The sequence below is a fragment of the Solanum verrucosum genome, unplaced genomic scaffold (assembly GCF_900185275.1).
Source record: "Solanum verrucosum unplaced genomic scaffold, falcon-dt-bn FXZP01000210.1, whole genome shotgun sequence".
Taxonomy (NCBI): Eukaryota; Viridiplantae; Streptophyta; class Magnoliopsida; order Solanales; family Solanaceae; genus Solanum; species Solanum verrucosum.
The window spans coordinates 559060-576089 of record NW_026020045.1 but is presented as its reverse complement, the minus strand read 5'-3'; the positions used below and the strand labels follow the sequence as shown (position 1 = coordinate 576089).

Below are 17030 nucleotides of genomic sequence, written 5' to 3'. Positions count from 1 at the left end.
CAAATATATCCGACCCATAATCTCTTTTTCAGGCAAACTACAAACATCAAACCTAAATTGCAAGTATATAACTAATTACTCACTCTAATCAATCTCTTTCAAGCATCAATCGGAGATCAGAAGTAGGATTAAGTTTGCAACCTTAAACTATAAATTAACCCACATGTTAATTAGCCTAAATCCATGGATCAACAACAAAAAAAACTAAGCATAACACAATATTCACTACATTATATCAACATCCAGCCCCATAAATGCACCCCTAGACTTTGGGGTTTAGCCACCTATCACAAAGCATAAAGAAATTATACTTATCATGAAGGCAGTCATGGATGATATGAAATTAAGCAATTATATGCAACGCCCACTTTGATTTCAACTTCAAATTGTCAATTTCAAGAGCAAAGTTGAAAAAATCTCAAAACTAAAAATGTTATTCATAAGGTAAAATATTTCTCACACTAAAACTCTAGAGAAAAAGTGTTAAGACTAGTCTCTAGAAAAGATTCAAGACTCTACTTTCTCTCTCCTTTGGGCTATTTATAGTTTCCCAAAATTGGACCCAAAATTCATTGGGCGACCATTTCAGCAACGTTAGTCGGGCTCACCAAGCTAATTTGGCAGATCGTCGTTTGCTTCTTAGCTTACCTTTCTCTTGTTTTAAGCTTCATGTGTTTGAATCTTAGTCGACGAGCTCGTTTGAGTCTATCTTTCATATTCGGCTAATCGTCGAGTACCACATTTGTTCACCCTTTAAGCCTTCACTTTTCCTCCAAGTCTTGTCACCTTCAGCAATGGTCAGCATGTTCACCCTTTGAGTTCGGCGAGTCACCTTTCCTCTTTAAGTTCGCCAACCTGCCTCAATTAATTCAAGTGTTGAGCACTGTCACATTGGGCGATCCACTCTTCTTGCTAGGCGATCCACCCTTCTTGTTAGGCGATCAACAATATGGAGTTTACACTTCTTTCCTTGTTTTTGGTCTTTCTTTCAAACATTCATCATTGTCTTGTCCTTTAGCCTTCACAGCTGCAATTTGCAAATCAATATATCATTATAATAAGACATAATTAGGCATTGAGGACACTAATTGTTGAACTAAATAAGCCTCAAATGAGTATAAACCTACCACTCATCAGTCATCTCCTAAACAACAATTGATCAATTGGGAAAATGTCACATTTCACATATGCAATACACAACTATATATAGTTATGGCCTATAGTGGCGGAGCCAAAATTTTCATTATAATAATTCAAAAACTTATAAAAAACCTTGCTCGTAAATATACCATGCAACTTTCTATCCTTACACGCTCCTAGTTGCTTACCAACCCTCAATTTGCAATAAAAACATGTCACCAGTGAACTAATTACGCTCCATCAAGTATCTTTCCGTATTACCAGAACGTCATGTGGGATCAAAGACCTATGCCCAGTACAAAAGTTTGTCAAGGTGAATCTTTACTAGAAAATGTTATACCTTTTCAATGGTTCATAAGTTTGGTTTGAAGATCTCCTCTAGAGACAAATAAACAATTCCGTGATTGATTGGGATCACAAGGGTCTAAACGCTTTCTTACCAAGAAACTATTCTCACAATTCGAATCTATGATCTTGACTAAACCTTGAAAATCGTAGTATCACATTTAACTGATTTGAAATTATAACCAAGTATCGCCCATTGATTCTATACCCGACTCATAAGTAGAAAGTTTCTCCAGCCTTAGACTCCCCTCCATTCAACCAATAGCACCATTTCATCCTTTAGAACACAAACGTCATGAGATAATATTTTATCAACTCTAGGAAATATGTACACAAGATACATAATTTGACGAAGAGACGATGAACTCAATCCATCTACCCCTGCGAGTGTGTTTGTGTGTGATTGTTCACAGCACAAAAGTCTCAGTCAAGAACAGAAGGGTGGAAAAAAAATGGATTTCAGTGCAAAAGGAAAGGTTAATGGTCTTGTTCACATATTTAGACTAATAAATAAGTAAATCTTTGGAAAGTTTATTCAAAACAAATATGAAGCATGAGAAAAACTCTTAACAGCATCCAGCAGAATTATTCACTCAAAAAACGGTGCTAACAGTACTGGTCAGTAAATACAATCCATGTATAACTCAAGAAAGCTAAACGCAAGATCCAATTTTGGTCCAGCAGCTACAAGTTGGTTTGGAAATTAAGACATAATTTCTCAACCAATAAGTAACTTGTTCTCTTCCAAGAAACTGTAGGTAGGCACCTCCAGATTATACGGTGCGGGTCCTTTGCGAATCCTACCAGAGATGTCGTAATGGGAGCCATGGCATGGGCAAAACCAACCACCAAAATCACCAGCATTTGGTAAAGGAATGCACCCTAAATGAGTACATACCCCAACAACCACAAGCCATTCTGGATTTTTAACCCTCTCAGCATCTTGTTGCGGGTCACGAAGGGTGCCGAGATCAACACTGTTTGCCAATTTGATGTCATCGTCAGTTCGGCGTCTGATGAAAACAGGCTTTCCACGCCACTTGACAGTAACAGTTGACCCTGGTTCAATGCTGGAAAGATCCACCTCAAGAGAAGCAAGTGCAAGGACATCTTTACTAGCAGACATGCTCAGAACAAACTTGAGAATCAGGAGGCGAAGCAATGAGGCATAGACGAACCTGCCTCCTGTCAAGACAAAGTAAGCAAAAGCACGTTTGCTAGGATCACCAGGTGGATAACGCTCATGGTTGGAGTCATCATATACAATTTTTGAACTAGGGTTCTTAATAGCAGCCACTGTGGCTGGAAGATCTGAGACTAAACCCAACTGATGTGCAGGAGAAACCGAATTAGATGAGAAACCTGAAACATTTGAAAATTGTTGGAAGTTTGCTAGCAAATATCAGAAGAGCTTTATTTTGTATTAACTATTCAAAGTGTTGCAACCACAATTCCAAAACATTATTATTAATATATATCTGAATAAAACAAAGAAAGCAACATCATAACAGCTCTCATGTTCCATTGTTTGGATCAGGAAACAGCTCGGTCTTGATTTGACTTTGATTTAATTCTTTGGTGAACAGTGTGTTAACTTGTATTAGAGGAAGTGGTTTTGTTCAGTCCCAACTCCTACGTAAATTATTTTTCCGTCTTTTCAGATATTGTGAGCTCCATCACTTAAGCCTAGCCTTTTATCATGATTCTTTTTTGGTTAGCTCCCACACTATGCTGCCTTGTAATGAAGCTAGCAGATCTACTTCTGTCTTCTGTAACCTATGCATCTTTTAAATGCATCTCCTTGTGAATGCAAATGCATAAAAACTCAAGATCTACAATCCCCATCTTCAATAAATCATTGCCAAATAATACTTGACCAAAACAAAAAAATTACTTTTAACCCAAAAAAGCTAATGACCACAAACATCACAACAGCTTTTCGATTCTAAATTCCCTCTACATTAGTAATCGATATCAAACATCTTTGGGAGTGAACATGCATTAAAACTTAGATCTACATTTTCAGTCTCCAATAATTCCAAAATACATAACCCAAACAAACAAAGAAAAGGACAAGAAAACTAATAATCATAACATCACCAACAGCTTTCAGTCCCAACTCCCTCTACGTAAGTCATCAATATCAAACATCCTAAGGAGCACAAATGCATTGAAACTTAGATCTACAATTCCCATCTCAGATCATTCCATACCAAATGAATGTGCAACCCAAAAAGAAGGAACTTCTAACAACAACAAAAGAACTAATAATCACAACAGTTTTTTAAAATTGCAGTCCTCTCTACTTTAGTTCTCGATTTCAAACATCCTTAGGAGCGGAAATGCATTGAAACTTAGATCTACAATTCCCGTCTCAGATCATTCCTTACCCAAATAAACACAATAACCAAAAAATCCAAACTTTTAACAACTAAGAAACTGATCATCACAACATCACAACAGCTTTACAATTCCCAATCCCATCTAACTTAAGTTTGATATCTAAACACCCTTAGGAGCGCAATGCATTGAAACTTAGATCTACAATTCCCATCCCCGATATTTCTGTACAAAATAAGCACATAACCAAAAAAAATCAAACTTTAAACAACTTTATAATCACAACATCATAACAGTTTTTTGATTCCCAATCCCATCCAACTTAAGTTCTCGATATCGAAGCAATCCTTAGGAACGCAAATGCATTGAAACTCAGATCTACAATTCCCATCTCTGATATTTCTGTAACAAATAAGCACATAACCACAAAAAATCAAACTTTAAACAACAAAACAACCTAATAATCACAACATAACAAGAGTTGTTAGATACACCAATCCCATCTAACTTAAGTTCTCAGTATCAAAACAATCCTTAGGAGCGCAAATGCATTGAAACTTAGATCTACAATTACCATCTACGATAATTAAGTACCAACTATTCACAGAAGCCAAAAACACAAACTTTAAATAACTAAACAACCTAATAATCACAACATCACAACAGCTTTTCGATTCCCAATCCCATCTAGCTTAAATTCTCGAGATCGAAACAATCCTTAGGGGCGCACATGCATTGAAACTTAGACCTACAATTACCATCTCCAATAATTCAGTATCAAATAAATACATTACCCAAAAAAAACTAAAGACAACCTAATGATCACAACATCAAAACAGCTTTTTAATTCAGAATACCGTCTAACTTAAGTTCTCAATATTAAACATCCTTAGAGCGCAAAACGCACTGGAACTTAGATCTACCATTCCCATCTCCTATGATTCATTACCAAATGAACACATAACCAAAAAAAAAACTAAACTTTTAACAACAAAACAACCTTATAATCACGACACCACAACAGCTTTTCGATTCCCAATCACATCTAACTCAACTTCTCGATAATAAACATTCTTAGAAGTGCAAAACAAATTGAAACATAGATCTACAACTCCCATCTCCTACCAAATAAATATACAAACCAAAAATAAAACGAACTTCAACCAAAAAAATAAATAACAAAACCTAACGACCACAACATCACAACAGCCTTTCGATTCTCAATCCTGTCTAACTCAACATCTCTAAATTAAGCATCCTTAGGAGCGCATACGCATAGAAACTTAGATCTACAATTCCCATCTCCTGCCAAATAAACACAGAAACCCAAAAAAAAGGCCTAACTTTAACCAAAAAATAAATCAAAAAAGCTAACAATGAAATAAGGGAGCTGACCTCTGATTTGATCGAGAAACGAAGAGTTGAGTGACGGAGAAGGAGATCTGGCCGGAGACGAATCATCGGTAACGGTGAAAGAGCTTCTTGTAAAGAAGCTAGATGAAGATCTAGCGGCTGAAGAAGAAAGCCTTCTACCTGCTACTCGAAGCATCTTCTCGTTTTAGGGTTTTTTTTCTTTTCTCTCTTCTCGATGATGGAGAAAAATGAAAGGAACGCAGAGAGGAATAGGACTTTCTAATTTTCCTTTTTATCTGTTATTTTATTTTATTTTTCGAGAAAAAAATTAAAAAAAATAGACCAAGTTAGAGGTGTTTGTGGCTCACTTTGATTTTAATTTTAAATAAATATATTTGTTTATGAAAAAAATTGGCAGTTAGTCATCTTATAATTTAAATTGAATTGGTCATATTTCCTTGTATCTAGATCCATTTATCACTACTTTGTAAATTATAAAAATTAACCCAGTACCGGGAGGTGATAGGTATTCTGTAGATTTAGTCGAGCCATGTTAAATTTGATGATTCATATATATATGAAGATGTAGGGGCGGAGCCAGCCTTTTGTAAGGGGTTTTCATTTGAGCCCCTTCGGCAGAAATTTTTACTATTTATACATGGTTAAAATTATTTATATATATATAATAGATGTCGAACCCCTTTCGATTAGTTCGTGTGTTTAGTTCTTCAGATATTGAATCCCCTTATTAAAAATTTTAGTTCCGCCACTGTAAAGATGAGATGTGCAGAAATTCTAGTCAAGAGGTTGATCGTTGTGGGCTTGAAGAGGATAGAGGCGGGTCTAAGAAGTATTGGGGTGAGGTGGTTAGGCAAGGATATGGCATAACTTCAGCTCACTAAAAACTCGTCACTTGATAGGAGGGGTAAAAAAATGGGCAAATTACAGAAATCACATACTTTTAAGGCAAAATTACAATCTATCCCTTAAAAGTTTATAATTACAGAAATCTCTCAAACGGATTCAATAATATAAGCGTTGATACATTAATCTGATGCACGAGATACATTAATCGTTAAGTAAGATACATTACATTTTATACATGATTCACTAATCTGATGTACATTTTATACATGATACACTAATCTGATGCGCGAAAATGAGGGATTTTGGAGATTTGTAAAACTTATAGGGGATAATGGTAATAAATAAATTAAAAAGTGGGATTTCTGTAATTTTTTCAAAAATGAATAGACTTTGGCCTTCTCAAAATACTAGTATCTTTTTTCTTATCTATCTTTAGATCTTATTACTACCGGTTATTATGTAGCCTATTTATCTTATTTTCTGGCTATTGTTTCTGCTTGTCACCACTAACTCATGTTATCTTGCTAAAGTCATTATTTGTTACTACTACCTCACCATTTTCATCATTATATTGAAAACAACATTTTTCATCTTCTCGAGATAAAAATAAAATTTGCGTACATTTTACTTTACTTATACCTTATATGAGATTATACTAAATTTATCATTGTTATAAGTTGTTGGAAGAGTTAAGTGCACAAATAAAGAATAGCATGTACACAAACTTGGTAGACCTTACCCCTACCATTTGTAAGGTAGAGAAGCTATTTCTAATAAACAAATTATAGTCAAAATTTAAGCGGCTACTTCACTTTTGCAACTTTTTAGTGATTCTTGCATATTCTATAAATAGGGTGCTCTTACCCTTATGAAAAACACACATGGAAGTGAATAAAATACATGTGTAGTCTTGTAAATTATTTCATAGTACATTGAGTATTATAGGTAATAGAAGTAAGTAAAATTACGGGCTTCAAATTAAAAAAAGTCAAAATGGCCTTGGGTTAAATAGGTCTACAAAAATTCCTGAAGTCAGGACAATGGATAAGAGTTTCTGAAAGTGATTTCACTCCTCTGCAGTCTCTGAAGAATGTAGAGGATACATCTTCAAAACATCTGCCCAAGAGCTCAATCCATCAGTCACTTCCCTCACAACTGACGCTACCTTCTCCACATCTATCCGGACCTGATCTTTGCTATCCCTCTCTCGTACCGTCACTGATGACGTTGAATCAACAGTGATGGCAAAGGGAACACCAAGTTCATCTGTTCTTGCATATCTTTTCCCTATGGAAGTACCTGTAATGTAAGTGACAACAATTAGTATGGATAAAAATGCCACAACAGAATAAAAACATTTCATTTCAGAGGACGGGGTTAGGTGCCGCCCTAGGGCTACGATCAGTCGAACTACCATTGGACCTTTTCATACTGTAAATGCCACCCACTGTCAATTTCAAATGAAACAAGGAGCATCTAACTAATCAGTATAACGATATAGCACCAGATCAGAGCAGATAATGCTTATATGCTTCCACTCATACTGAGAAATGTCTTTATTTTGTCACCTCTATACGGATAGGACACTAGTCACAATAACAGCAGCATAGTAAATTGAACATATGTCTAGAAAACATAAGAGAAAGCAAAATGTTCCAGCAGAAAGAAGTAAGAACTACACCAGTGTGTATACATAGAAACAAATGATGCACAAAACAATCTGGACAAGCTACCAAGAATGATCCAATTATCTAGTCAATAAAGGTAGGGGGAGGGGGGGGGGGGGATTAAGGTATGGTACCAGACTAAAGAGTTTGACAACCGAGTATGTACTCAATGCAAGTAGCGTTCATATTTTAGGTATTCTGACAGTATCCACGTCTCTTATATGGGTAAGGAACAAGTACGTCAGGGCACAATGAAGGGCAGAGTATCATAGCACATAGGGACTGAAACTAACAATGGTCTCGCTCCTCTTCTCAAGAATCCATTTTCTCATCACAGAAAGGAATCAGTTTAAATACTCTCAGTAGCACACACCTGTTAAATCAATCTTATGTGAGATTCCAGCAGCAGTCAAAGACTTTGAGATTAACTTGGCTACTTCTTCATATTTTTGATTCTGAACCAGTGGAAAAACAGTGCATTTGATGGGAGCCACAAGGGGTGGGAAGCTGAAGACATTTAGCTGCTCATCCCCAGCTTTACTTGGCCTTGTGTAGAATGAATGCTCATAAAGACAATATATTATCCGCCCGATTCCAAACGAGGGCTCAATCACAGAAGGTGTAAACACTCTCTGGTGCTCTTTCTTTATTTCCTTGGAAATAGAGACCATGTTTTTCTTAATGGTGACATTCTTCCCGATGGTACATACATGAAACTCCACCTCCCCCTTGGATTCCAGATCAGCCTTCATCTCCATAGCCACCTTTTCTTCCATTGCCTGGTGTAAACAAAGGCAAGCAAAACAACTTAGCATTACTTTCTTTCCAAATATAGCTCTTCAAATACTTAAGGAAAAAAGATCGATAGTTTGTCTTTTATTAGCAGCCTGAAAATTGAGCCAAAATTACCTTAAAATACAATATCATGAGTTGAGCTGAAATGGAGTCGGTGAGAATTCATAGAGCTGACCGACTGACCCCAACTCGCTTGGAACTAAGGCATAATTGTTGTGGAGTCTTTTATTTCTTATTTACTGTCTTTTTCTAGCTCATAAAACTTATTACAAGTATTCTTAATGAAACAGAGTAAGCATTCAAGAAAATTTATTCAAGAATGGACAATAAGTTGATACTCTAGTTTAGTTAGAGATTGAGGACTTCTCAAGGTTGAATTTGGGTTGACAACTGTACAGTGTACACTACCATTATAATGCCCTTGTTATAATTTTATCTATATCCAAAACATAGCAGTGTCTTGTCAAATCAGCTGTCATTCTTCAACCATCCATAAGCCTAAAATGCAAAATTTTAAAAGCAAACTAGCCTCAGCAGCTAGATAGTACCACAATAACAGACAGTTCATCTGGAGGCTATTTTTTTTACCCCAATTGCTGATTAAGAGGGGTTCTTGGGTCAAGGATTCACAAACAATTTTGGCTCTTAAGCTTGCAGTGAAATCATTCATCAAAATTCGAAGAACCTTTTCCTTTTCTATGGATATATGTGTTAGTAGCTAAAACGGCCAGGTTGATTGAGAAGCCAACTGGTAATCTTGCTTGCAATACTTCCTATAAAAGAAGACATCAAGACAAAGCTTTGGAACTCTTCCTTCTTTTCCCCAAACACTCATCAAAAGGATCATCAGGGTGAAAGATTGAACAGAAATCAATTGAATGTTGAATTTCCAATTAAAAACACTATAATTAGGAGACTAGCAGAAAGTATAAAAAGAATACACCGCTGCAATCAGCATCGTTTGCCAGTTTCATTTCAACAAAGCAATGCAATCATGAAATGCTTCAATGAGGTAAACGTGGCAGATGTTTGAATTCAATTAAAAATAGTTTGAGGGAATGAATGCGCACCTCCAAGGCTTCAGTCACCATTTTTTGGTTCCCCTTGAACGCAAGTCCAAGCTCCTTCTTGATTGGTGTTATGACCAATTTCTGATGTTACACAAACAATTATAATCAGACGGTCACCAAAATGAACACCTAGGGGTCGTTTGGTAGAGTGTATTAGCAAAAATAATGCATGCATTAATTATATGTATTAGTAATCCCTTGTTTGGTGCATTTTTTCATGGTATGTATAACTAATGCTTGCATTAGTTATACACTCTATTGTGTATTGAGGAGTGTATTACTAATACCTAGAAATCCATGGTATTAGTAATGCAAATTATTTAATGCATGCATTAATATGGTTAAAGACTCAATTACAAAAGTACTTTTACATCTTTTCCACCATAATTGTGAAGGATACTTTTGTAAATAAATATTTTTACACAATGCATAAGAAATAATCTATGCATAACTAATACAAGTATAACTAATACATGCATTACTAATACACTCTATTGGGTATTATTTTTGTACACTCTACCAAACGACCCCCTATTGTATTCATGAAAGAAAATTAGCTCAAATAAACAGCTACCTCTACTTCTCTTGGTTCTGAGAATTTCTCTTGAGCCACAAGAGCAACAGAACTTTTTTCCTGTCACCCAAAAATGATCAACATGTTATCAGCACATGCAAGATAATATCCAGATCACCAAGGAGAAAAATACTTTAAGAAGTTAAAATATATGCTGACATTCAGAATTCATTTTGATGAGTGACATTGTAATGGATTTCTGAAAAGGTTCAAGTCATAAATGTCATCACTAATGCTTTTTATTCAAAATGGATAATACATATGGTATACATCAGTTTTGTCAGTAAAGAGTGATGCAAATTTGAAGACACATTAAGGGTGTGTTTGGTAGGAAGCCAATTTTCTCATGTTTGGTTGGGTTAAATGTTTTGGAAAATGTTTTCCAAATCAACTCATTTTCCTCAAATTCAAGGAAAATGACTTCCCTTCAAAAAGTAAGAAAAACATTTTCCAAAACTTTCCTCCAACTTCAAATTACAATTTTTTTGTTAAACAAATCAATTTTTTTTGTTGAAAAAATAAATTTAAAGCTTATTTTAAAAAACATTTTTTAACTTCAATTTTTTTACCCCACCCTCACCCCGACCCCCCCTCCCGCCAGCCCCTACTCCCCCACAAAAAAAAAGAAAAGAAAATTTATTGTTTGTTTTTAAAAAATATTTTCATTTTATTCACCCCTACCCTCGACCCCCCCCCCCCCCCCGGCCAGCCCGACTACCAGCACCCCCCCACAAAAAAGAAATTAAAGTTTGTTTTTAAAAAATATTTCCAATTTTATTTTTTCACCCCCACCCCACCCCCCGGCCAGCCCACTACAAGCCCCCCCACCCCAAAAAAAATAAATTAAAGTATGTTTTTAAAAAATATTTCCAATTTCCAATTTTTATTTTTTCACCCCTACCCCTAAACCACCCCCCCCCCCCCAAAAAAAAAAATTTGAGTTTGTTTTTAAAAAATATTTTCAACTTCAAAATTTCATTTTTTTCACCTCTACCCTCGACCCACCCTCCCTCCCCACCCACCCCCCAAAAAAAAATTTAAGTTTATTTTTTAAAAATATTTTCAACTTCAAAATTTCATTTTTTCACCCCTACCCTCGACCCCCCCTTCCCAACCCACAAAAAAACTTTTAAGTTTGTTTTTAAAAACTATTTTCAAAAACTATTTTCAACTTCAAAATTTCATTTTTCACCCCTACCCTCAACCCCTCTACCACCCCCCCCCCCACCCCTAACTCCCCACCCCAAAAAAAATTTAAAGTTTGTTTTTAAAAAATATTTTCAATTTCAAAAATTATTTTCTACTCTAATAAAAATAAAAGATATTTCTCACATTTTTCATTCATAAATCAAACAAAAAATCTTTTCCGGAAAATATTTTCTACTCACCAACCAAACATGAGAAAATAAGTCAAAAATCTACTTGTTTTCTAGGAAAACATTTTCCTTCATACCAAGCACACCCTAAGGAATGAAAAAGTTGGTAGAGTACATAATACAAAGATGAAAATGAATAAAATACAGAGAGCTGAGAATCTGCAGAAAAAATGGGTTAGAAGGACTCTAAACTGCACAAGTTATTCAAACCCATCTACACCACCCCATCAATGACAAGAACTGATTTCTCAAAGGCGTTTCTATGTTTAGCTTATGAAGACATTCAGTCAAGTTTTCAAGGCACCTGTTGGATTCAAAAATGACCACTTGAGACAATGCAAAAGCATTACCAATAGTTCCTTGCTCGCACATCCTCATCCCAAAGCTGGATAATGTCATTAGATGTTCATCATGTTAAGTTTAAGAAGCACAAAGCGCTGCTTATTTCCCTTAAGATGAGTTCTGCCAAGTAAACTCTTTACAAAAGGACCTAGGGCGATTTAATTTGAGGCACCTTATTTAGAATCTTGGAAAATATTCTCCAAGAACATTATTTTAGAAGTTTTTTTAAATCCCTTGCAAAATGCTAATACTGAAACTCAGACATGGTTTGAGGGTGTTTCCCAAACAAAAGTTCTTCGATGCACAAAACATTCACAGGTCACAACCACAACTATCCAAAAATAATTCAAAATAAGATAAAGCACGGGTTGAACTTTTACCGAATGGGCACGTAAATCATATGCAGATCTATCAGCAATACCAACACATTCAATCCAACCGTAAGAACTCTCAATTTCGGCATCCCAACAATCTGCAGCATAGTGAGCCATCTCATTTGCAAGATGCTGACGGAAACGCAGACGGTCTTTGTCAATTCCAAGTCGTGTTAGGAAAAGATAGACTCTCCCGATAAAGTATCCAAGTGTTTCATTATTGACAATTCCCTGCCCAAAATGGATTCAGATAGTGATGTTATGGCTTGCATATACAAGGGCAAGAAAGAGGAAAGAGTGTGAAGACACAAAGGAAACTCACTCGAGAAACAGCTTCACCAAGCTGTAGATTCTTTGCACACTGTCCAGACACTTGGTCATCTCTAGGAAACATTAGAAACTCCAATTTTGCAACATCTGAAAATTTTGAATGAGATTTGTCCTGGGGATCAACAAAATGTTCGATTTCTGCCAGAGTGAACTCACGGACTCTAAGAAGACCTTGTCGGGGAGATATCTGTACAGACAAATTCTACAACAGTTAATTACTGCTTACTTTCTTTTGCAACATGATGTGCATATCTGATGTCGAAAAGAGTCTTAACTAGCTCAATTTGGTTCTAAAGATTACCAACACACATAGCATAACCAAATCCAGAACAATAGGCACAAAGGAAGTGCAGAAAGATATTGTAATTCTCAATTGAAAAGAAAGGCATATGACCTCATTTCTAAAAGCCTGACCAATTTGAGCAGCAGCAAAAGGAAGCTTGTTTCCATTATAATAGTATAAATCTCTAAAATTTACAAATATGCCTTGTGCTGTTTCAGGACGCATATACCTGCAGCGAAAGAAAACAGTAGCACTTAAGTGAGACAAGCTTCATAAGAGCAATAAGAATATAATAACCAGCATAGGGAGTTCTCAGAGACCTCCTACGATATGACACTCTTAAGTTCAAATGGAACTTTGTTGAGTAGGAAAAAAAGGGGAAGTTTAATCTGGCATAAAAGGTGAACTGGAATGAAAAATATTGAAACATTAACTCTACCATACCAGATGTTTCACTAAGGCAATAGACTTTTTTAATAAGTTCACTAAACTGATGGAATCAGAAACATGATTCTCACCCTGGGCTCACACCAGATGGACCAATGGATGTCTGAAACATTAAATTGAATGGATAAGGATCAGAAAGTGGATTCTTTGTATCAGGTGCAGTTATACCATATTCCTTTATCTTGGCACCAAGCTGCTCAGCAGAGAGATCATCCAAGACAGCAAGAATGTGCTTCAATTCTGCGGCCTTTTCCGCAGACAGGCTGAAGTCCTTCTCAAGCTTTTCTTTACAAAAATCCTTGAGCAAATGATCAGCACGGTAACATGTTCCAGTCTTCTCGTCCTTGACCATAAGATCAGTGAACTTCTCAACGTGACCTGATGCCTTTAGGACAACCTCAGGGGTCACACATGGACAGTCAACTTCCAACATGTTCTCCTCCAAAACAAAATGCTGGAAAATGACAAGAAAACCAAAGTAAAAAAAAACATAAGAATGTGAATACAAAGCCTAACTGCTCCAAACTTGAGCTGGAAGTCGTTTAGCCAGTTTAAGGTAGATGCAACTGTTTACCGTGTTTTGGCCATGTATGTATCTCTTACCCCTTTCAATTTGCTTCACTAAATTTCCCAAAAACATTTCTTCCTTTTATATTGTGTTAGATCAACTGATCCAATTATTATGAGATCCTTGATTAAGCTTTATAAAACGAACCCCATTGAATATATTTGATTCAACTGGCCTTGAACCTACCGATTCTAAATAAGGATGATTGTTTGGTGGGAAGGTGTTAGGCACCCCTAAGACCCTTAATAAATTATGGTTACCCATATTGTCTGAGCTCATTTCTAATTATTGGTCAGGCATACACAAGAAATAAATAAGGAAATAACTAATCAAATTGTTCACGACAATCGAACTGCAAATCCTTCAGTTCTTACTGCGTTGAATATAAGCATTCTAATTGGAGGTCAATGTATTGTAAGAACATTTTCAAAAATTTAAATAGAAGTCCTAAACATCCTTTATCTTCCTATTTAGGCCTGCGTAGAGCAGAAGGGATACAAATGATTCACAAGACAAAAAAAACACTAGGTGATTTCTTCAAATTTCTCCTAGCCTTGGTGAACAGAGTCACTTGGTAAGTGTTGCAAGTGTGAGGTAGCAGGTTTCTCATGGAATTAATGTAGCCGGACACCACGGTTATCAATACAGGTGATTCACTCACCTGCCAAAACTAATTGATTTAAAAACATAGTGAAGCACTAGCAGGGAGCTTAATGAAAATGGAAGCTAACCTGACGCCAGAAAGCGAGTACATTTGACTTGACAGAACAGCCAGGGGGGCCGTAATCATAGAGGCCAGCAACACCTCGATATATTTTGAAAGACGGAATATAAAACAACCGTCGCTCGAGAGTATTAACAACAGCCTGACGAAACGCATCTCTGCTTGCAGACGACGAACCGCCACCGGCAGCACCAGCAAGAGCAGCTTGAAGCTGACTCTCGATTGATGCTTTCTCAAGCTTCAAAGCATTCAGAGATTGAACGGCAGCTTCGATATCCAGCTTGGCAGCACCTGACGACTTCAATTGGCGAACAGCGCCTCCCTGGACGTCGATACTCGATTGTTTCTGGGCAAGTGCTCTGCGAAGTGAGTCTTCGTCGGCGACGGCGGCCATTGTACCGGAAACGGAAAAATGATGAGCTCCGATGTAGGGTTTAAGTAGTGAACAGTGGAGGAAATGCGTGGAGATTACGCGGCGGCGAAGGGAAAATGCGCACGTATTGAGAGCACGAACGAAGCGCATGCGGCACTACACTCCCTGCTCTTTTAGGGTTTTTTTTTTGTCTGGTGTAATACAACATTAATTAAATTTCATAAGTTACAAAAAAATATATAGAAATAAAAATATCTTTTTATGTTACAAATCCATATAACTGTTGATGTTTCTTTTAATCTATTCCTAACTTAATGTATTTATTTATTGTATTAACTAAATAATGTACTAACGTATTTGTCAAATGTTGTAAAAAGATGGCTTGTAAATCCTATAAAAGGGTATTCTTCACTCTTGCGAAACACACTTGAAGAGAATAAATAATACTCTCTACTCTATATTTTTCATTATCATTTGTCTTTCTTTCTGTAATGTATCTATTTATTGTATTAATTAAATAATGTACTAACGTATTTGTCAACGGTGGTAAAAGTATGGCGTGTAAATCCTATAAAAGGGTATTCTTCACCCTTGTGAAACACACTTGATGAAGATAAATAAAACTCTCTACTCTAAACTTTCCATTACCATTTGTCTTCCTTTCTTCTTTAGTATAATTGTATTTTCCCCCTTGTTATACTATACTTTATCAGTACGAGTCTCTAACCAATTGAGACCTACTTAATTTGGGATTATCTTTTTTCTTAAAAGTTAATCAATTTTCTTTTCAAGTCAGGTATACATTTATATGATTATAACATCTATAATAGGATTTACATAAGTCTTTGATCTACAATTTATTTACTGCATACATATCACACCTCAAATCCCATTGAGAGAAACAGGCACCCGATGTCATAAAGGCCCGGGAGAACCCACACATAACTAGTGTTTACCATGCATACACCTATGACAATCACGAAACTCTAGCAAGTATGCTCATAAGCCACAATGATAAAAGATCAAAATATATATATACATGACTTGGTTGTTGAGGCCACAACTGTTAAGGAACCAAACATAACTCCACTTCATAGATTAGTCTACAAAGCCTCTATACGATAGACAAACTTAGAGTGGGTTGGGACAGACCCCCCCCTTATCCTTAACTATGATACAGTACCAAGATGAATCTATCAATGACTCGATAAAGCTCCGAATCAATTTGGAGCTCTCCAAAAGCAGTTGAGTGTCGTGTGCTCCTACTAAGGAGGTCTACTAGCTGGATTACATATGTCTGCAACATGAAATGCAGCGTCCTCCGCAAGGGACGTAATGTACTGAATATGTAAGGCGATAGCATAAGTAAAACAATGGCTCAAATGAAATCAAGTATCAATATATAAGTGCATAGATCAAAACAGAAGACCACTTTGTTACTCTTTTGGGATCATGTATGTTACATTTTTTTCTTTACTTTTCTGTGCATTATAATCTTTATAAGGCATATGATACAAATGAACAACTGATCAGGGTAGAAGAGGATGACTCATGCTAGGTATTTTAACCCCTGGGATGCGGTCCTCATAATTACACAAATTGGTATCAGCCTATGCTAGGCTTTCGCCCCGAAGCTACCACTCTTCTATACCAATTGGGATCGACCCATGCTAGGCATTTACCCCTGGGTAGATTGCTTCACTTAGTTTCTTTAATCTTTGAGATCGTTGTTTTGGTGGTCATAATCATTTTTGAGATTTGGAATTACAGACCAGTAGTAGAAGAGAAAACATGAGAATAATAATATCATAGCAGTAACAATGACATAAGGAACTATGTAACATCAATGCATTACTTACGAACTTAAATGACACAATTGGCTTCAATTGACTAAGAGGAGAATTCAACAAGTTCGTTGTTGCAAACATCATTCACATACTAGCACATAGGCGCATAATTACACAAATGTGGAGTAATGAACATATAATGAAGTGATTCGACACACTAGGGAGAGGGGGGGAAATATTATTAGCTATATTGGAAATCGTACACTGCCACCATA

General features: G+C 36.2%; 2 protein-coding genes across 2 annotated transcripts; both read right to left on the bottom strand.

Moving 5' to 3' along the window:
* Positions 1-2058: 2058 nt before the first annotated feature.
* Positions 2059-5503, bottom strand: LOC125821749 (cytochrome b-c1 complex subunit Rieske, mitochondrial). Its single transcript, XM_049501130.1, has 2 exons — positions 5221-5503; positions 2059-2847 (listed from the first exon to the last, which is right to left on the bottom strand). The coding sequence occupies exons 1-2, from the start codon at positions 5372-5374 to the stop codon at positions 2204-2206; spliced, it is 798 nt and encodes a 265-aa protein (XP_049357087.1). The 5' UTR covers positions 5375-5503; the 3' UTR covers positions 2059-2203.
* A 1608-nt stretch (positions 5504-7111) lies between these two features.
* Positions 7112-15133, bottom strand: LOC125821737 (glycine--tRNA ligase, mitochondrial 1-like). The gene is made up of 9 exons (XM_049501120.1): positions 14603-15133; positions 13375-13757; positions 12968-13085; positions 12566-12760; positions 12250-12474; positions 10152-10211; positions 9578-9658; positions 8086-8491; positions 7112-7344 (listed from the first exon to the last, which is right to left on the bottom strand). The coding sequence occupies exons 1-9, from the start codon at positions 15116-15118 to the stop codon at positions 7112-7114; spliced, it is 2217 nt and encodes a 738-aa protein (XP_049357077.1). The 5' UTR covers positions 15119-15133.
* Positions 15134-17030: the final 1897 nt, after the last annotated feature.

What these genes read in the sequence shown, in the direction of transcription:
- LOC125821749 (XM_049501130.1), bottom strand. Translation starts at nt 5,374, where the DNA reads ATGCTTCGAGTAGCAGGTAGAAGGCTTTCTTCTTCAGCCGCTAGATCT. An exon ending in GTTTCTCGATCAAATCAGAG is followed by an intron (nt 2,848 to 5,220) that starts GTCAGCTCCCTT and finishes CAAATGTTTCAG; the next exon opens with GTTTCTCATCTAATTCGGTT.
- LOC125821737 (XM_049501120.1), bottom strand. Translation starts at nt 15,118, where the DNA reads ATGCGCTTCGTTCGTGCTCTCAATACGTGCGCATTTTCCCTTCGCCGC. An exon ending in ATGATTTACGTGCCCATTCG is followed by an intron (nt 10,212 to 12,249) that starts GTAAAAGTTCAA and finishes TTTGGGTGACAG; the next exon opens with GAAAAAAGTTCTGTTGCTCT. An exon ending in ACATAAGATTGATTTAACAG is followed by an intron (nt 7,345 to 8,085) that starts GTGTGTGCTACT and finishes CTTACATTACAG; the next exon opens with GTACTTCCATAGGGAAAAGA.